Source organism: Eretmochelys imbricata, chromosome 1 (genome assembly GCF_965152235.1).
Source record: "Eretmochelys imbricata isolate rEreImb1 chromosome 1, rEreImb1.hap1, whole genome shotgun sequence".
NCBI lineage: Eukaryota > Metazoa > Chordata > Testudines > Cheloniidae > Eretmochelys > Eretmochelys imbricata.
This window is the reverse complement of record NC_135572.1, coordinates 182,393,428-182,415,171: the sequence shown is the minus strand read 5'-3', so window position 1 is coordinate 182,415,171 and position 21,744 is coordinate 182,393,428. Positions and strand designations below refer to the sequence as shown.

The window sequence follows — 21,744 nt, the reverse complement described above, 5'->3', positions numbered from 1 at the left end:
TCCTTTAAGGTCTCCATTGTGGACAGTACACTGAGAATGGTGGAGACTCATTTACAGTGGAACACATGCTGCACAGAGTGTTACAGTATTATCCTGAAGTAGGAAGACAAGATATAGATATATTACATTAATAAAATCTCTGGTCTAATGAAGACACTGGGCCCATTGATATGTAGGCTGACTTGAGAATCATATAAAATCTAAAAATCAAAGACTCCTCATAATCCTAAATGGAGAAGAGCCTGCAAAAATAGTGAATCATGTAGAAAATAAAATCTCTGCTCTGCTAGGTCTGGATATTATAGCTATTTCTGTGTATATCATAGATTCTATTCCATTCCTCCAAAAATTAAAGCAGATGTATCTGCTGCTGGAGGTACTGTATTTGTTCAACCTCCTGATTCTTGAGACATTGAGAGGATGTCTCATAAAAAAAACAAGTATATTTTTTCCTCTGATGAGTCATGGAAAACAGTCAGCGCAGCTAAACAGACATGTTATTGATGAAGAGGAGGCTACATCTATCCTGTTTCTGGCCCACCTTGGATAAAGTACTGTTAACCCCCCAGTGCACAAACATTCGGCAGAGAGCTCCGTAACCCCTTCAATGCACAAAAGGGAAGTACTGCCAAGGGACTTGGGCTCTGGAGGAAGGCTGAGGCTGGGCTGCTGCACCTCCCACTAGCCACCATTGTTTTGCAGTTTTCGTGTGTTTTTGGACCAATCAGGCTTGTTTTTCCTGGCAACTGTGGCAGTAAGCTGGAAGCAGCTGCTGGACAGCAGGCTGTGGAGGGTACAGGCAGCTAAGAACTGGTATGAAGGGCTGAAAGATGGCTGGAAAGCGTGTGTGTGTGTGTGTTGGGAGGCAGGTAAGTATCCAGAAATGGCCAGCAAACAAGGGTGCTGTGTGTATATGCGCCTGAACAAGACTACAGTTGCTCTGGCCAAAGCGATCTGCCGGCTAGCACATGACTGACTCTACAGATAGGGATGGCCTGGAGTTAACATCTTTAGCATTAGCCTAGGTCTGTGAAACTCTAACTCCATACACCCATACTACATTGCCCTTGGAGTCTGCGTTGGTACAGGTTCTGTTTATCATCTTTTGTTTGTGTACCTAGTATAACTAACTGCAGTGTTTATTTCTGGCAGTCCTAGCAAAGCAACCTTTTCTTATTCATCAGATACTGTAAGTGTTTAGAGTAACCCAATGAAGGGGCTAGAGAGTGAGGTCTCCTTCTCCAGGTACCTACTGTGCTTGCCTCTGAGCATTTGGTATGCTCAGCACAGTACCAAACATTTAAGTACCACAGAACTTACAGTGAGGCCTTGAGGTGGAGTCATTTACAGTTAAAAAAAAAATAAATAAGATTTTCTTGTATTGTTTGCACATGAGCAGTTTAAAGAATATTGGTGAAAACTCAGAAATGGAACCACATGGAGAAGAGCAAACTGTTTTATATGCATATATTCCATATAACTTGCGCTATGTCCTGCCGAGGAACTGCACTGTTATATGTCTTCTGTTATACATGTCCTTCACTGACCTAAATGCAGCTTGCCAGCCGTGACTTGTTTGCCTCTCACTCCACAAACAACAGATACATTGTATGTCCTCCTTTGCAGTTTCCTGCTTGGATGCTCTTTGTTGTTCACAGTATTGGAGGCTACATTTATTGTTGTGCGATGAAGGCAGTCACAGCAAGATGTAACTATACTAGTACTAAGGAAGGCCCCAGTCCTGCAAACACATGATTGTGTAATTTTACTGCTATGCAAAAATGTTTGCATGATCCAGAAAGAACAGCTACGGGGGCAGGAGTGTGTCTTCCGCGTGTGTATGGGAAGGGAAAAGGGGACTCCACTCCACTGATCTTAGGGGACTAAAGGCCAATATATATTTTAATTAGGGTGACCAGGTGTTCAGTTTTCGACCATACTGCCCGGTCGAAAAGGGACCCTGATGGCTCCGGTGAGCACTGCTGACTGGCCCGTTAAAAGTCCGGTCAGCGGTGCTGCGGCTCTAATGAAAGCTAGTGCCTACCTGTCCTGGCACCGCCGTGTGCCCCAGAAGCGGCCAGCAGGTCTGGCTCCTGGGTTGGAGCATGCACAGGGCTCAGTGAGCTGCCCCTGCTCTGAGCACTCCAAGTGGCCGGGAACCGTGGCCAATAGGAGCTGGGGGGGGCAGGGAGGCAGTGCCTGCAGGCAAGAGCAGCACACAGAGCCCCCCTCCCCACCAGCCTAGGAGCCAGACCTGCTTGCCGCTTCCAGGGCACATCACGGTGCCAGGACAGGTAGGGAGCCTCAACCCAGAGTCCCCTCCTGTACCCAAAACCCCTCATCCTTGACCCCATCCCAGAGCCCATACCCCCTCCTGCACCCCAATTCCCTGCCTCAACCCGAAGCCCCCTGCCCCACCCTAGTGCCTACACCCCCAGCCGGCGCCCTCACCCCCTCCTGCACCCCAAAGCCCCCCACCCCTGGCCCCCTCATTTCTGGCCCCACCCTACAGCCCGCACCCGCAGTTAGAGTCCTCAAGCCTCCTGCAGTCCCGCCCCAGCCCCCGGGAAAGGGAGGGTGGGGGAGAGCGAGCCGGGGAGGGAGGGGGACTGCAGGGAGCGGGGGGCGGGGCCGCAGGGGGCGGGGCTAGCGGGTTGGGTTTGGGCTATTAGAATGGCAGCCCTCGTTGCACTGTGTGATGAGCTTCGGCTTCTCTGACCGGGGGGCGGGGTCCGTAGCTACCAGCCAAATGCAGCCCGTCCACACAACGGGGCGGTTAGAAGTTTCACTCGGACCCTATCACGGACGCGCGGGGCGGGGGGGTCAGACAGGAAGGGTTACAAGCCCCCCCGCCCTGCGCGGCCACCCGCCGCCTTTTGGCGTTTGGGGCTCAGAAGAAAACTCCCCGGGCCCCGGCCAGGGCGTGGCTGGCTCGCGGCAGGGCTCCCTCCCCAGCGCTGGGGGCTGGGCGCCGGCAGCTCCCAGGGGTCCTGAAGCATCCGTTACTCCCCGCAGAGCCCGGGCTCCGCACGCGGCTGCCGGCCGGGGGGCGGGGCTTTGCGGCTCCCCAGGGCGGGGGCGGACCCTGCGGGGGGGGTGCTGCAGGGAGCCGGTGTCCGGGCCTTGCCCCCCAGCTGGGGGCGGGGCCGGGGTGTCCGTGCCCCCCCCCCCACACCGGTGTATATAGGCCGGGCCAAGGCAGCCGGCGACCGCTGCCGTGGGTAAAATGGCCGCCGCTGTCGCGCGGGGCGTGTCTGTGCCGGAGCTGCCGCGGCTGCTGGCGCGGGACCCCTACCTGGCCCCCTTCGCGCCCGACTTCCAGCGCAGGTACCGCAGCCCCGCGCCCAGGGGTCGCGCCGGCCCGCAGCCCCGCGAGCGGGAGGCAGGCCGGCCCCGGGGCGGCGCTTCCGCGGGGGCCGGTGACCGCCCCCGAGCCGCCTCCGCCTGGCCAGGCTGGGGCCGGCGGAGTCTCATCTTCCCTGGGGCTCGGTGCTCGGGCGTGGGGTCCCCGGGCACAGGGTGTGTGTGTGTGTGTGTGGGGTGGGGTGGGGGCTCCTCTGCTCCGGGGGCAGGGGCAATGCGCAATTTGGCCTTGCGTGGGCACTGGGGAGTGAGGGGCCGGGGTGGGGCTGGTCTCAATACGTGTTTCCAGACATCACCATTAAAAAGGTAGCCCTGAGAACAGCTGTTCATGAGCCCGCGCTGCCCCGCACGCCCGGGCCCGGCAGCCCTCATAGGAAAGTGAAACTGACTTGGTTGCAGTTTTTCTCTCCCCAGTGGGAATTTGGGAAACGCCAGAGAGCAGGTGAATCTTGGTGGTGACAAGGAACCTGCGTTTCCACCTTTCGTTCCCTTTTCATAATCTACCGTGTTGTTGGTCGGCGACCTCAGTAAAGAAACTTTTTGTTTATATCGCCCGATGAGAGGCGCGAACACAAGCCGCTGTGGGCTGCTGCAGGCATTTTCAGTACTGCTCTCAGACGTGCCTGTTAAGTGTCATTCACTGCAACGAGTGAGGGGGAGGGCGTTTCCAGTCCTCTCCTATAACCGCCTTTAAAGTTGACTCGCATTTCAATACATTGGAACTGCTAAATCATTCTCTGGCCCCACCCCTCGTTGTGACACAGTCCTTGTGCTATGTCAGTGAGTTGCATATTTGCCTGCCTGTCTCTGGTTTAATCCGTGTGTCTAATTGAATGAAAGGGTTATTTACTGTGCGACCTTGAATGGCTGTACTGGGGCTTGCAGCAGTTTGTGGCAATGTATGCACCTACACCCGGCAAAATACGCAAATTGCATCACTCAGACTGTTCATCAGTCCACCTCCTGCGTAAGTCAGCAGAGTTCAGGATGTTATCGTGGTTGGTTTAACTGTTCTTGCCTTGAGATCTTGTTAGTGAGTTAAAGAATACACATCACACAAGGAAAACAGTCTTTTAAGCCAGTCTTGAGCTTAAAAACCACAAGTTAGTTTTAGGAAAGTATGTACTGTGCATGCCATGAGGTAAAATTTCTAATCCCTAGAATAGAGGGTGCAGTGGCAATGCTATTTAGAAGGCACTGACTGGCAGGTGTGATTCTTTATCATTAACAGTGCTAGAAATCTGACTGCATTTACTGTTTGTGTCTATACTGTAGGGAATAACATGTCTACTTTTCAAAAAGAAAAGGAGTACTTGTGGCACCTTAGAGATTAACCAATTTATTTGAGCATGAGCTTTCGTGAGCTACAGCTCACTTCATCGGATGCATACCGTGGAAACTGCAGCAGATATTATATACACACAGAGATCATGAAACAATACCTCCTCCCACCCCATTGTCCTGCTGGTAGTAGCTTATCTAAAGTGATCATCAAGTTGGGCCATTTCCAGCACAAATCCAGGTTTTCTCACCCTCCACCCCCCTACACACAAACTCACTCTCCTGCTGGTAATAGCCCATCCAAAGTGACAACTCTCTTCACAATGTGCATGATAATCAAGGTGGGCCATTTCCTGCACAAATCCAGGTTCTCTCACCCCCTCACCCCCCTCCAAAAACCACACACACAAACTCACTCTCCTGCTGGTAAAAGCTCATCCAAAGTGACCACTCTCCCTACAATGTGCATGATAATCAAGGTGGGCCATTTCCTTGATTATCATGCACATTGATTATCATGCACATTGTAGGGAGAGTGGTCACTTTGGATGGGCTTTTACCAGTAGGAGAGTGAGTTTGTGTGTAGGGGGGTGGAGGGTGAGAAAACCTGGATTTGTGCTGGAAATGGCCCAACTTGATGATCACTTTAGATAAGCTATTACCAGCAGGACAGTGGTGTGGGAGGAGGTATTGTTTCATGATCTCTGTGTGTATATAATATCTGCTGCAGTTTCCACGGTATGCATCCGATGAAGTGAGCTGTAGCTCACGAAAGCTCATGCTCAAATAAATTGGTTAGTCTCTAAGGTGCCACAAGTACTCCTTTTCTTTTTGCGAATACAGGCTAACACGGCTGTTACTCTGAAACATGTCTACTTTTGTCCCAGCCATAGTCTTCAAGCACCATGAATTTGCCATTGTGTGCCAATTTCATATTGACACTGAAGTTTACTTAGCAATGTACCTGACTTGTCCATGAAACATGGGCCTCCAATGAGCCCTGATACCTTGTTATGTTCCAGGCAAATGAATGGTCACTTGCTACAAAATTACTGTGGAAACATGTATTCCCTGGCAGCAGACTTAAAACAAGATGGGCACAATACAGATAAAAAATATTTAAGAATGAAGCTTAAGACCGTGAATTAGCTAGAAGTAGAAATAGATTCATCTACAAATACCTGAGTATATGTATAAAATAGATCATATCTTACTCCATGTTAGCCAAACATTTGAATTATGTTAGAGTGGATCATAGCAGGAGGAGATGGGAATTATTTTAAGGCTCACTACATGTCTAACTTAGCAGCAGAGCTGTAAGGCCATCATATATTAATATCTGCATTTGGGTTTTTGGTGTCCTTTTTTCCCCCCATTTAAAGTTTTTGTCTTTGCAAGCCCTGGAAACATTTATAAGAGAAGTGGTGTTAAAATGGTACGAACTGGGGAAATAGAATTAAGGATGGGGGGAGCTCAACTCCCTTCCTAACTGTTGATAGAGGGGAGAATTCTGTGCAGACAAAATTCCTTCTTTCAGTTCTTTCCTCTGTCTATGCTGTTCTCTTATAACATGGGGAAACAAAAGAATCTCATTTGATTTACTTGTTGCTGTCTGACCACTTGGAATTAAATGATCTAAATTATTGTAAAAGTCACTGTGCAGTTCCAGAAAGCTGTGAATCTCAGAGGCATGAAATACTACTGCTGAGGAGGAGGAAGAAAAAGGAGGAGACTAGAAAAATTTCACTTGCTCACCTTTATTCCTTCCTTATGAATGGAGGGTTAGGGTTGAATTGCTGCCCTGTCTCTTTCCCTTTAAAACTGACAGTAACTGGTGAGTTTCACCCTTGTATTTAGAAGGCTTTCCATAGCAATTGGAATGAAGCTGATCAGATTACTAAAGATTTAACCATGCTTGTTTCCTTGTCATTAAATCTGATTTCGTCTTAAATTTTTGTTTTTCAAAAATCACAGTATAGGTGTCTTAGATCATTGTTACTTGATTAAATAATGCAGGGTTTGGGAAGAATTATGCAGCTATTAGCTAAAACCAGTTTCCATTAAAGACATCTAGGACAGGGGTCTCAAACTCGGTTTACCTTAGGGCCAGTGCCAGTCCTTTAATCCTCCCAGTGGGCCAGTAATGTCACTCATGCTGCCCAGAACCTCCCCCCCCCCCCAACTCTGCTCCCACCTGCCTAAGGCTCTGTGAGGGAGTTTGGGTAGGGGAGGGGGTTTGGGGGTAGGAGGTGGGGTGCAGGTTCTGGGAGGGAGTTTGGGTGCAGAAGGGGTGAGAGGCTGGGCTCTGGGATGCAGGCTCAGGGATGGAGTTTGGGTGCTGGGTGCAGGCTCTGGGCTGGGGCAGGAGGCGGGGGTGGGGTTGCAGGCTCTGGGAGGGAGTTTGGGGGCTGGAGGGGTTGTGGGGAGGGTGTGTGGGCTATGTGAGTGAGTTTGGGGGCGGAAGGGGGTGTGTGGGAAAGGGGTGGAGGGTGCAGGCTCTGGGAGGCGGTGGGGGGGTGTGGTGCTTACTTGGGGCTCTAACGTGGGGCGGGCCATGGGGCCTCCCTGTGCTGCTATCCCGAGGCACCACCCCCGCAGCTTCCCATTGGCCGCAGGGGCACTCTGGGTGGGGGCAATGCACAGGGGCACAGCCCTGCCCTGGGGCTGCAGGAAGGGCCTGCAGATATGTGAAGCAAGTTGGCAGAAACTGCTCAGCTCTGCTGCGCTGCTGGTGGTGAGTGGGGCTCCAGGCCATTGTAAATAGCTCAGGGGACGCGCCAGAGGAGCTCCTAGGGGCGGCAGGTGGGACCAAGGGAGAGACCCAGCCCCAAAGTTGCTGGAGCCCTGCGGACCACATTGGGGAGGTTCTTGGGCCACAGATGGCTCGCGGGCTGGGAGTTTGAGACCCCTGATCTGGAAGGAATAGAACCCAGGTCTCAAGGTTCAATCTGGTGTCCTAATCAATGGACCATGTTGAAAAAGAATTCTAGTGGAGATTTAATTTCTAGTGGAATATTTTCTGAACTTGGCTGGCTGTCCTCAGTATTGAAATAATTCTTGGATTTGGTCTTCAACATAAGAAATATCTGTTTAGATTTATTTGTGAATTCATCTAGCCACTTGATGGAAGATGTAAATAACTGCTCAAAGCAATCAACTAGCTGAAAAATTTTAAGCTTTCCTTGGAGTAAATTCAAATCCTCAACTGTTATAAAGTGTTAGAGATACTGGGTAAAATTTGACTTTTAAATATAAACACTTAAAATGTTTGCAACTGAAACATTGCAGCATTGTGCTAGATTGAGAACCTTGAAGTGGAATTGGCTAGAAACTTGTTAAACAGAAGAGAGTGACTGGGAGTGAAAATTAAAAATAAAAGATCAAATACAGTCTGGCAACCCCATGTGTTCATACATCACCAATATAGCTTAAATCAGGAGTGTGGTTTTTTAACAAAAAAGCGCAGGTTGTCATGCAATCTCTGGATTCCAGCTGGTACTCTTAAGTGGAAAAAAATCAAATATTATGAAACTTATGCTTTAAATTGTAATAGTTGGCAATACTGAAAATATTGAACAGAAAGCAAAATGTATAAAAAATTGTTTTTAATCTAAAGTAGTTGAGACGCTTTGGTTCAGTTAATCCATAGACTATATGGAAACCTCCCTCCCACACCTGCTTTTTATACCACCATCTGGCAAGTATAGTGCTTAGATCCATGAAAAAGTATTATGTTGGTATTACGAAGCAAAAGGAAAATAAACCAGCTTTAATTCAGTGGGTTCAGTAGCTGCTTGGGTTAAGTCTCCCATCTTCTTTCAGAGCTATTTGTTACCTCTCCCTGGCAGAAAGACTTCACATTGATAAGTACCTAATTCCCCCCTCCCCAAACTGCTCTAAGATCTTCAAATCACATTGGCCTTAGGTTCTGTTCTCCTGTGTGTTGACTGCCTCTCCCATTTTGTTCACATCTGAATTTATGCCATAGAAATTGGTAAGGCTGGCATACAGGACATGTCTATGCTAAAAGCTATAATTCACTCCATCAGTGATCGTAAGGGTAGAAGCTATATTATAGTTAGGATTCAGGAGTTTGTCAAAATATTATCTAAAATGACGATATTATTCATGTGGTTTTGCTACTCATATAAACAGTCCAGCTTCTACTAGTGATCATAAGATTTCTTTTGAAACTCACTGCATTTTCTCTGATCGTTCTCTCTGAAATTGGGTCTTTTTGCGTGTTTAACACTTTAGGAAATTCATTTGGATATGCAAAAATATATATATTCAAGTTGTGGGGGCTCTCCCTTTTTAGCTGTGCTTGATAGGTGGGGCCCTCTCCTTCTCTGTACTGTTGCCTCTGTACCCTGTCCTCTTCAGTCTCCTCCCTCTAATGGCCATTGGATGCCTTACTCTTTCTACTTCTGATGGGTATTACCCCTGCCCATTCCCATATGTGAATATTGTCTCCTCAGTCTCTTCCTCTCCTCTGCCTCCTTCTCAGTTCCTCCTCTGCCCAGGAGCTCCTGGCTTCTGCCTGTGCTTTCCTACCCCTTTAATGTTGCCCCAGGCCAGTTCTAGGAAACCATAGCCATGCTGGGGTGGAAATTTTTTTTTCTCTTTCATCCCCACTTAGTGCTGGGAGGAGACTATGGTTAGGGAAACAACGAGGAGTACGGTGGCACCTTAAAGACTAACGTTTATTTTGGCATAAGCTTTTGTAGGTCAAAAACCAGTTCTTCAGGCGTAGATATACTGGCACATGAAGAGGAGGGAGTTACCTTACAAGTGGAGAACCAGTGATCACATCGCCAATGCAGTCAGGTTGGATGTGGTCAACTCCCAATAACTGAGGAGGAAGTGTCAATACCTACTCTGTCCGCATATCTACTCTAGCGACACCATCATAGGACCCAGTCACATCAGCCACACCATCAGGGACTCATTCACCTGCATATCTACTACCGTTATGCCATCATGTGCCAGCAAAGCCCCTCTGCCATGTACATTGGCCAAACCGGACAGTCTCTACGTAAAAGAATAAATGGACACAAATCAGACATTGGGAATGGTAACATACAAAGCCAGTAGGAGAGCACTTCAATGTCCAAGGACATTGAATAACAGATTTAAAAGTAGCCATCCTTCAAAAAACAAAACAAAACTGCAGAACTACAATTCATTTGCAAACTTAACGCTATTAATTTGGTCTTGAATAAGGACTGGGTGTGACTGGCTCACTACAAAAGCAATTTTCCCTCTTGGTATTGACACCTCCTCCATTATTGGGAGTGGACCACATCCAACCTGACTGAATTGGCGATGTGATCACTGGTTCTCCACTTGTAAGGTAACTCCCTCCTCCTCATGTGCCAGTATATCTATGCTTGTATCTGTAATTTTCACTCCATGCATCTTAAGAACTGGTTTTTGACCCACAAAGGCTTATGCCCAAATAAATCTGTTAGTCTTTAAGATGCCACCGGATTCCTCGTTGTTTTTGTGGATACAGACTAACATGGCTACTCCTCTGATACTATGGTTAGGGGTTGTCTCCAAGCTAACTCTCTGCTTTCTCTCCTTGCCCCAGGGGCTGTTCAGCACAGGAAGGGGAACAGAGACTTGTTTCACAGGACAGGGAAAGCAGAAGAACATCCTGTGCTGGTGGTAGCTAGAACAGCAGTCCAAAGCTAGTCTTCTAGCGGTGGCTTCTGGTGGCTGCAGTCAGAATGCTTTTTATTGCTATAAAATTGTGGCTCTTGTGAAAATATCTACACTGGAGTATCTTGTGCTGTCTTTCCAGCAGGTTGTGCTATAACACCAGAGCTTAGTTTTGTCATTATTATGAAAGAAGGTCTTGGAGAGCACTGAGCAAATTAGTGAGCTAAGCTTGCTTTAACAAAAATGGTCTTTTCTATTACTTTAACCTGATGATGAGATTTCTCAAAGTAATGTGGGACTTTAGGAAAATCAGTTTAAAATTTGGAAAGTGAAAATCTTCACTAAATAGGATTTTAAAATTCTAATGTGCATTGTGTGCATGTGTGTGTTTTGAGCCAGCCTAGGCAAGTTCAGGAAAACTAAATTTTGGCTTAGCTCACTGTGGAGATGAAGAGGGGCTACATTAGTGTTTGGGAAAAATAATGAAGTAAGTCATATAGATAGTCCTAGCCAACAGATATTCTAACACACATACTTTTTGAGAGTGAAGAACAAAGTGGAGATGGTATTAAGCAGGGCTCCACTTCCAGCCTTGAGGGATGGAGGAGAAAGAGGAAGGGTAGTGTGTATTCTTTATGTAGTTCAAGAGTACTAGAATGACTTCAGATGTATTAAGACCCTGTGGCTTCTCTGAGTCTTTGACAGGGAAAATATTTATCTCAACTCTTCTGTCTGAAAGGAAAAGCAATGGAATATAATGTGAGGAAAACTTTTTGTTTGAAAAAAGAAAATGATAGGATGCTTAATATTCTGACAAGTAACTTGCCACGTTTTGTTACCCAACTACTCTTTTCCCTGAATCACTCACCTTCTGTTTGTTCAATTTCACCTTCATATTCATGTGATGTGGAACTGCCCCTAAAGCTAAACATGTCTAAGTTCTCCAACTTATTAGCTTTCTAAAATTTTAGTAAGACTCATTGTCTTAAATTTTCTATTCAATCATTTTTTTTCACTTGTATTTCAATATTTTTCTCTGAGAAGTAGAGCTTTAGTATTGATGTTACATACTACTATAAATCTAGGTTTTGGTAGTATTAATTTGACCAAAAAAATCAATATTAATGATATTGCAAATCCAGCTAGTTAGAGACTAGCTTCTCAAAGTCTTTCCAAGAGTAGTAGTGTTCTGTCACCTTCTGTTTACTTCAGATACCCTTTGCTACTTAGAAAATTGACCTGACTCTTTCAGGCTCTGTCTTCACTAAGAAAAAGGTGTGTTCTTATCTTTGATCAGCTAATTTGAGAGGAAATTCTAGATTAGCAGGTCTAGTTTAAGACTGTCTTCACTGATGAAAGTGTGACATTTAGCTGTCCTGATGTAAAAATACAGTGGAGACAAGGCACTTGAGGGCATGGCTGTGCTTGCAGATCTAGGGCGCTTTGAGTTAAACCAGTCTTTTGAGAGCGCAGTAGGGAAAGTGCTGCAGTCTGTCCACACTAACAGCTGCAAGTGCACTGACGTGGCCACATTTGCGGCACTTGCAGTGGAATTGGGAGTGGTGCATTATGGGTGGCTATCCCACAGAGCACCTCCTCCCATTCTGGTGCTGTGGCTTGTGGGAAGGGGGCTGGAGGTGCGTGGCATTCTGGGTCCTGTCCTGACGCCCCGTGATGCATTGGTTCGCATCCGAGCAATCCCTGTGCTTCCATCCACATTTGGCGCCATCTTTCAACGTTTTTTGTACTGCATGCTCTGTTTTCCCTTTCGGTCTGTGGGACTGGAGTCCAAACTGCTGAGGAATACGCTGATGAGTCTTGTCAGAACATCATGTTTGGCAGTCGAGTTACTCCTTAAGATCCAAACTGACAGTGAGGACTCTGATGGTATCGACTTGAGTAACGCATATGACATGAGATTGCTTGTGTCATTCATGGACATGCTCACCATCGTGGAATGCTGCTTTAGGCTCGGGAAACAAGCACTGAGTGGCGGGATCACATCATCATGCAAGTCTGGGATGACAAGCAGTGGCTGCAGACTTTCAGATGAGAAAAGCCACTTTCATGGGACTGTGTGGTGAGTTTGCCCCCACCCTGCGGCGCAAGGACACGAGATTGAGAGCTGCCCTGCCGGTGGAGAAGCGGGTGGCTATTGCAGTCTGGAAGCTGGCAACTCCAGACAGCTACCGATCGGTCGCTAACCAGCTTGTAGTAGGAAAGTTGAGCTTTGAAATCGTATTGATGCAAGTTTGCAGGGCCATTAATCACATCCTGTTCAGAAGAACCATGACTCTGGGTAACATGCATGACATTGTGGCTAGCTTTGCACAGATGGGTTTCCCTAACTGCGGAGGGGTGATAGATGGGAGACATATTCCAATTCTGGCACCAGCCCACCTAGCCTTCGAGTACATTAATCGGAAGGGGTATTTCTCTATGGTTCTCCAGGTGCTTTTGGATCACCGTGGGCATTTCATTGACATTAATGCAGGCTGGCCTGGAAGGGTGCATGACGCATGCAACTTTCAGAACACTGGCCTGTTTAGGAAGCTGAAAGCCAGGACTTTTTTCCTAGACCAGAAGATCACCATAGGGGAAGTCAAAGTGCCCACTGTGATCCTTGGGGACCCCGCTTACCCTTTAATGCCGTGGCTCATGAAATCCTACACAGGGAGCCTTGACAGCAGCAAGGAGCGGTTCAACAGGCTGAGCCAGTGCAGAATGACTGTGGAGTGTGCTTTTGGTCATTTAAAGGGCCTCTGGTGCTGTCTGTATGGGAAGCTGGACCTGGCCGATGACAATATCCCTGCGGTTATATCTATGTAACATTTGTGAAGGGAAGGGTGAAAGATTCACTCAGGCATGAAACTTAGAGGTTCAACACCTGGAGCCTGAATTTGAACAGCCAGAGAGCAGGGCTATTAGAGGGGCCCAGCTTGGAGCTGCAAGGATTAGGGATGCCTTGAGGGAGCAATTTGAGGCTGAAAGCCACTCCCGTGCAGGGCACCAAACATTACTGGTGAAGTGCAGTGGTTCTGATGTTAGTAGGAATCTGTGTTTGCTACGCTGACTTGCAGTGCCTGTTGCTTTCCTGGGCTAAGGTATCTTTACTTTATGCAATAATAAAGAATGTTTTCAAAGCCAAAAAAATCCATTTATTGAAAAGAAACACAGCTGCTTGGGAAACAGAAAGGGCAAGGGGGTTGGGTGGGGAACAGTACAATCAGAGATTTGCGATGTCCTGTTATCATACTCAGCGTTCCTGTCTGGAGTGCTGTGCAATGGCTGCTGCACTTCTGGATGTCTATAATGCATGGTGATGGGGGTTGAGTGAATTGGGTAAAGAGTCGTAGTTTGCAGGGCTGGGTGGTGAAGCTACAAGTGTTGGAGGCACCTGGTGGCGATAAGAACCGGGATATTGGGGAAAGTGGGATGGAAGTGACATGGGGCACAAAGGAAAGAGTTTTGGGACAAGGGCTGCAGGAGGGGCGGGAGGTCTGGCATGGTAGTGCTCCGCCTGCATGACTGCAAGTGCCTGGATCAAGTCCGCTTGGCTCTCCATAATGCTTATCAGCTGCTCCGTGCTTTGCTGCTGGAGCTCCGTGCTTTTGTGCCGGCGCTCCTCATTCTGATGGCGAAGCCTCCTTTCACTCTCCCTCCACTCCTACACTTTTTAGTTTTCATTCAGGGACTGCTGCATGACTTCATGCAGCATGTCGTCTTTGCTTTTACATGGCCTCTTCCTAATTCGTTGGAGTCTTTTGGCTGGTGATAACACGGACGGTTGAGATCTCAAGGTTGCATCTGTAAAGGCAAAATATAACAGGCATTGTTCACCCTAGACAAAGCAATGATTCCTCCATACTTAAGGGCAAGCACAGTTTACACCATAGCGTAATTTGCCCGTCCCAAAGCGAGTGCACATAACCCACGGGAGCCCCAAAATGGTGAGTAAGCACATGGTCAACGGTGACTGATCGTTACAAGGCTGTACTGTCCTCTGGGTTTCTCTGTCTTGGGGAGAGCTAACAGCTGCAGGGGGCCCTTATGCTGAACACTCTCCCCACATTTTCCACGTCCTGGAAGATATCTCACTGCTGAGGGTGACCTGGGAAGCAAGGGAGAGTCTTCTACTACAATGCGGCGCCTGGCCTGGCCCATATGCAGCTTGCCTGTGTGCAGCAATGGTCCTCCCGCCCATCGTAGCACAGTTAGCCTGACTGGGACAAGGACCACAGTGGCTCTCCCAAGAAACCTGCGCAAGCGCATTGCCCAAGTTCTGGCTGAGACCTTTGAAGAGATCACTGAGGCCTATTCCCGCATGTGAGAGAGCACATCAACGCCCTATTCTGCATTGAGGCATGCGTGCAGCCTTAACCCTCCTCCTCTTGCCTTGTTGAACTGGGCTCTGAAGTGTTCATGGTGATACTTGTAATGGAGGTGGGGTCGCCCCCCAGTATTGCATTCAGCTCTTTGTAGAAATGGCAGGTCGTGGGGGCAGCACCAGAGTGGCTGTTTGCCTCCCGGGCTTTGCGGTAGGCATTCAGCAGCTCCTTCACTTTAACCCTGCACTGCAGTGCATCCCAGTCATGGCCCCTTTCCATCATGTCCTTTGATATCTGCCTGAAGGTATCGTAATTCCCATGACTGGAGCACAGCTGTAGCTGGACAGCTTCCTTCCCCAAACACTGGTGAGATCCAGCACCTCACCATTGCTTCATACTGGGGATTGCCTGGCACATGGAGGCACGGTCACCTGGAAAGATTTGCTGAGAGCACTCCACGCCTGGCTGAGCAAACAGGAAGGGGATTTTCAAATTCCCAGAGAATTTAAAGGGCGGATCTGATGGTTGGTCACCTGAGGGCAAGGCAGTAGAGTTCAAAGTGATGACCAGAGTGGCTAGAGCAGGCATTGTGGGATACTTCTGGAGGCTGATGAGAGAGCATTAACAGACCAGGGCTTCCACACTGGAGCCACAGCGCTCCAGCGAGGGCGCATCAAACGTTATTCCACTCACCAAGGTGGAGTACCAGGAGTGCTCTAGCCATGGAGTCCAGGCATTCTACATGCCTTGCCATTGTGGATGCGTGGTGAGTTAGAGCACACGGGGCTGCTTTAAAGCACTCTAACTCGCAAGTGTAGCCATGCCCTGAGTTTTACTGTCAGGTAAAATAGGTGAGGTCACATAAATTGTGTGTGAGGTGTGTTAGTACTGAGGTCTCTTAGCTGCCTTACAATAAATGCTGCAAGTACCTTGTCTCCATTTAGGATTTAACAGTGAGGTAATTGACTTTTTTATCTCATTGATTTTAAAAACAAAACAAAATCCACAAACATTTTGTGTGAATGAAGACAAAACCAAAGACTTAGGCACTCAAATAAGCGTTAGCAAAATATTTGAGACACACAACATTTCACCAAGAGAATTGGGTCATCTGGAATGTATACAGCCCGTTCTTTAACACTGGCACAACAAAGCAGCTTCCCAAATCTTCACACTAGGGTTTAGTTAAATTCCCAGGGGTAGAGTGTGGGCTACTAGGTTAACTGCTGGGAAAGAACAGGGTCCTGATCAGCTTCAGAGTTGGATAATTCCCCTCTTCCCTCATCTCCTCTGCCACTGTAAGTCAGGGAGGGAATCCAGATGGGAAGCTGATCAGAAGCCTGTTCTTCCTAGTAGTTACCTATGTTAATAAAGAGTGGTTACTAGGCTGCCTTGTTAACATAGGTGACTACTGGGAAGAACTGGATAAAACAAAATAACTTGAAATTCCCCACCAAAATATAAAAAGTTCATGGAGCTGTACGGATAACATATTGAAAAGCTTTGGAATTTAAGGAGGCTTTAGTGTCAAGTTTGGGAAGTCCCCTTTGTAGTATTGCATAATGGGCTGCATACGTTCTAGACAAGCCAGATATGTCTGTGAAATGTGCTTTATCTCAAATATTTTTGTTAACACTTGAGTGTTATGTAAGCTAACTACTTATGTTATTTAGTATATATTTTCACTCTTTTACCTCTTACAACATAAGTGGCTCAGGTGTCACCATTCATACCTGCAGTGTAATAGCATTTTACAATGTTACGAACTAATGTCAGAAAGCGTTGTCTGTTAGAATTTCCTTTGCTATTACCAACATGTACTTTCTATATTTCACCAGCTTTTGCAGCTTCCACAGTCTATTGACAATGTGCTCCTGAGCACATGTTTTCCAGTAGCTTGGTTTATAGCATGAAGCTGTTTAGGAATGAATTCCTAGTCTTTCAATCTGTAATTTGTGCTGGTGGGCAAAAACCTCTTTTGTTTGCATCATTAATCAAGATAATCCGTAACTGGTGACATGGCCCTAAATGTGGGCAGGGGTGGCAGGGGAGTGGAACCCAAGCTGGAAGACATGGGGGAGAGAATAGTGACGGTGAATTCTCCTGAGTTCTTGATGTGAGATTTTTGTTTTGTTTCCTTGCTTGGAGGATTGCAGAAAACTAATTCAGCAGTCTCTGTAGTTGGATGAACTAGCATAGTAGATATAAATGGTTCATAGTTTTCAGTTCCATATGTACTGCTAACAAGAAGAGAGAACTGTTATGCAACTTCCCTTGAAACAATGAAGGCACATCTATTTCTACTCAAATTGCTGCTATGTTAGTGGATGCTTCTGCTAGGAATGTAGCTCCCTTGGTTGGATATTTTGGTGACAAGATTCTGGGGAAGGTATTTAGTGGGTGCTGCAGACTGAAATGCTGAAGGTAAGTAGAGAATTGAGTTAATGGGATTGAAGGGGGAAGATGCTGGCGCTGTTGAGTGGAGAGAATTTGGGAAGTCAAGATGAGAAATAGGGTCTACTTGGAGCAAATAAAGCTGTATGGAACTAGAAATCTCAGTGACCAGGAAACTAGGGTAGGGAAGGTGGTGGTGGGGGAAAAAGTGAAAGGGAGGGTTGGAATAACTGCTGATGAGAAAATGGAATAGGAGATGACTTGCACGTGTGCTATGTTTTGCTATTTTATCTCCAGGCAGCATGATATTGTCTCATACTGGAAAATACTGATTATGCAACACAATCTTTACAATGAATATAAATAAGAAAACAGTGCAAAACTAAATACTGATGGAAAATATCACCATATGACCGTCTGGTTTGTGGAATGTATGATACCATATCACAATGCTTTTGTGGGCTAAAGCTAATAGGCCTGTAAAGCATAGTGAAGCACTGAGAGCCTTAATTGTTTAAGTCCCTGGGGGGTGGGGATGGGGGAGAGTTTGTGGATGTGCTCAGTATGATGGTTTTGGTCACAGAGACCCCCTTGGGGCTGTCTCCTGATGTGCTGAGACTACCTCTGAGCCCGTTTTCTCTGCCAGTTTGGGCCTCCAGAACCCTGCCTTGTTGAGCCAGACTTGTGGAGTAGGCTGTAACTGTTATAGGATGGCAGAATGGGTCTTCTAGTAGCTGTAATTAAAACAACTACCGGTATGTAAACTAGTCTAAAATATTTGAAAAGTAACGGGAAGAATCTACTGTAACTGGGAAACTTGAGATGGTTTCTCTTTATTCTTCATTCCTCTTGTACAAAAGTGATGCAGGGTAAGTTGGAGGTTAGTAAACAGAGTGAAATGTCTGTTTTGCGATTTAAATTGTACCCTAAAAATATCAATTGTGGAAAGTCAAGCAGAAAAATGAATGTGGCTTGAAGAGATTCATAGATTAGAGCCAGAAGGGACCACTGCATCATCTATTCTGACCTCCCTGAATTAATTCTTGATGGAATTAGAATAATCTTTTTAGAAGACATACATTCATTTTAAAAATTGCCAGTGATGGATCCACCACAACCCTTGATGACCTGTTCCCACAATTAATTACCTTCCATGTTAAAAAATAAATAAATAAAATTGTGCTTTATTTCCAGTTTGAATCTGTCTACCTTCAGCTTCTAGCCATCGGATCTTGTTATACCTTTGTCTGGTAGATTGAAGAGTCCTCTATTATCAAATATTTTTTCCTCTATATAGTGTGATCAAATTCTTAACCTTCTCTTTGTTAAGCTAAACAGATCAAGCTCCTAGAGTCTACTGCTATATGGCATGTTTTCCAATTCTTTAATCATTCTCATGGCTCTTTGAATCCTCTCCAGTTTATCGACATCTTTCTTGAGTTGTGAATACTAAACTGGACACAGTATCTCAGTTGTGGTAGCACCAGTGCCAAGTGCAGAGATAATATAATATCCCTAGTTTATTCCTATTAATATGTCTAAGGATTGTATTAGAACTTTTGGCGACGCGGTTGTACTGGTAGCTCACGTTCAGTTGATTATCCACCAAGACTCCCAAGTCCTTTTTAGAGTCACTACTTCCCAGGATACTTCCCCATCCAGTAAATATGGCTTGTATTCTTTGTCCTTAGATGTACAATTTTACATTTGGGTGTTGTCATAAAAATAAAGGGAAGGGTAAACCCCTTTGAAATCCCTCCTGGCCAGGGGAAAGCTCCTCTCACCTGTAAAGGGTTAAGAAGCTAAAGGTAACCTCGCTGGCACCTGACCAAAATGACCAATGAGGAGACAAGATACTTTCAAAAGCTGGGAGGAGGGAGAGAAACAAAGGGTCTGTGTCGGTCTATATGCTGGTCTTGGCCAGGGATAGACCAGGAATGGAGTCTTAGAACTTTTAGTAAGTAATCTAGCTACGTATGTGTTAGATTATGACAGGTTTCAGAGTAACAGCCGTGTTAGTCTGTATTCGCAAAAAGAAAAGGAGTCCTTGTGGCACCTTAGAGACTAACCAATTTATTTGAGCATGAGCTTTCGTGAGCTACAGCTCACTTCATCAGATGCATGCTCAAATAAATTGGTTAGTCTCTAAGGTGCCACAAGGACTCCTTTTCTTTTTGTGTTAGATTATGATTTCTTTAAATGGCTGAGAAAAGAATTGTGCTGAATAGAATAACTATTTCTGTCTGTGTATCTTTTTTGTAACTTAAGGTTTTGCCTAGAGGGGTTCTCTATGTTTTTGAATCTAATTACCCTGTAAGATATCTACCATCCTGATTTTACAGGGGGGATTTCTTTATTTCTATTTACTTCTATTTTTTATTAAAAGTCTTCTTGTAAAAAACTGAATGCTTTTTCATTGTTCTCAGATCCAAGGGTTTGGGTCTGTGATCACCTATGCAAATTGGTGAGGCTTTTTATCCAACATTTCCCAGGAAAGGGGGGGTGCAAGTGTTGGGAGGATTATTCGTTGTTCTTAAGATCCAAGGGTCTGGGTCTGTAGTCACCTAGGCAAATTGGTGAGGCTGTTTACCAAACCTTGTCCAGGAAGTGGGGTGCAAGGTTTTGGGAAGTATTTTGGGGGGAAGGACGCGTCCAAACAGCTCTTCCCTAGTAACCAGTATTAGTTTGGTGGTGGTAGCGGCCAGTCCAAGGACAACGGGTGGAATATTTTGTACCTTGGGGAAGTTTTGACCTAAGCTGGTAAAGATAAGCTTAGGAGGTTTTTCATGCAGGTCCCCACATCTGTACCCTAGAGTTCAGAGTGGGGGAGGAACCTTGACAGGTGTATTGAAACAATTTGCTTGCACCCAGGTTGCCAAGCGATCTAGATTGTTCTGTACCAGTTGCTTGTCACTTGTCCTCTTCTTTTTTATTTATTTATTTATTTATTTACCACTCCCCAAATCTTTGGGTCCTCTGCGAACTTAGTGATTTTTTTGTTTTTTTGTTCCAGGTTATTGATAAAAATATTAATGTAGGTCTACGAACTGATCCGTGCAGTATCTGTTCAGTGCGCTTCTAGCAGCGTCCTGTTTACAATTACAGTTTGAGACCTGTCAAGACAGTTTTTAATCCATTTAATGTGTGCCATGTCTATTGTGTATCGTTCTAGGTTTATCAACATTTTGTGCTGTAGCTGGTCAAATGCCGTTCAGAAATCTTAAGTATATTACATCAACAGTTGCCTTTTGTGATGACTTGGGGAATCTATATAGTTTATGAATTGTTTGAAATCATGAGCTCATTATGTGTATATGGCATACTGAAGACATTTTGAATGGGCAGTTTGCTTTCTCTGTTATCCTTGAACCTTCATGTTGGACTGGAATTCCAACAGTGAAGGGTCATTAATGTAGGCGCTCTCCAATTTGAAATGGAACCATCCAGGACAAAAGGTTGATTCCTCCCTCCAGAAGAACCCATCTGCCCAGGTGAGCTGGTAACTAAGCAACAGATTACCTGGTATGGGACTTGCCTCACTTCATGAGGCTGATCAGTCTCACCTGCCATAAGGGGGATGGAGGCTATAAGAGCGGGGTGGGGGAGAGGGAATCATGTGGATGAGAAGCCATGTGTAGGAGAGCAATGGGAGAGGAAGGCTCCTGGATTCCTTGGAGGACTCTGGCCTGTGCTCAGAACTTTTTCCAGAGTGGTGAGGAAACTGAGACCAGGAAAATGCATTTGCGGGTGTTTATTATTTTGTCTAATCTTTATCTCTTGTGAAAAATAAAGAGTAAATAGTTTAGAGCCCTGTGTAAAGTCTGTTGTCAGTTTGCTTTCACTACTATATACCCCTGAAGAGCTTAACTGGAATGCTCACACTTTGAGTGGAATTTTGGGGAATGTGCAAGAGCTGCTGGGGAGGCTTGAGGGAGAGAACACGAGTTTCATGGTCTACCCAATTGGAATGTCAGATCCCTACTGCCAAGAACGGTGACACATGAGGTCTGAACTTGGAGGCCCAAAGCCAGGAACAGTGCCTAAACTCTGCTTGGGTCCAGTAAGCAAAGGGCACATGGGAGCCAGTGCTTGGATCACCTCACAGCAAGCTAATGGGCATCTAGGAAGGGAAGTTTGTGAAGATCTGTGATAATTTTATCAACCAAACATGTAATCTCTCACTTGGATAGTTTGACAGGATCTATTTTCTAGGAACCTATGTTGGTTATATGATCTTCTTTAATTCTTTATTAAGAGTCCCATATCAGCCCTTCCATTACTTTTCCTTGGTATTGATATCAGGTTGACAATGTTTTAAACCTGTCCTAATGTGCTAAACTAATTTTCTTCGTGCATATGTACATAAGAATGGCCTACTGGGTCAGATCAAAGGTCCATCTAGCCCAGTATCCTGTCTTCTGACAGTGGCCAGTGCCAGGTGCCCCAGAGGGAATGAACAGAACAGGTAATCATCAAGTGATCTATCCCCTGTTGCTCATTCCCAGGTTCTGGTAAACGAAGGTTAGGGACACCTGGCTAATATCCATTGATGGACCTATCCTCCAGGAATTTATCGAGTTTTTTTTTTTTTTTGAACCCTGTTATGGTCTTGGCCTTCACAAAATCCTCTGGCGAGGAGTTCCACAGGTTGACTGTGCGTTGTGTGAAGAAGTACTTCCTTTTATTTGTATTAAACCTGCTGCCTATTAATTTC

General features: G+C 46.0%; 1 protein-coding gene across 4 annotated transcripts in view; it reads left to right on the top strand.

The window, feature by feature from the left end:
* Positions 1-3,081: 3,081 nt before the first annotated feature.
* Positions 3,082-21,744, top strand: part of GBE1 (1,4-alpha-glucan branching enzyme 1) — a 290,444-nt gene continuing 271,781 nt past the window's right edge. The window contains exon 1 of one of the 4 annotated variants that reach the window (XM_077819997.1): positions 3,082-3,327. In XM_077819997.1, the coding sequence (XP_077676123.1) occupies positions 3,227-3,327 (101 nt within the window). In that variant the 5' untranslated portion in view covers positions 3,082-3,226. The remainder of the gene's footprint in view (positions 3,328-21,744) is intronic. The other 3 variants (XM_077819979.1, XM_077819985.1, XM_077819991.1) reach the window with 3 other exon arrangements.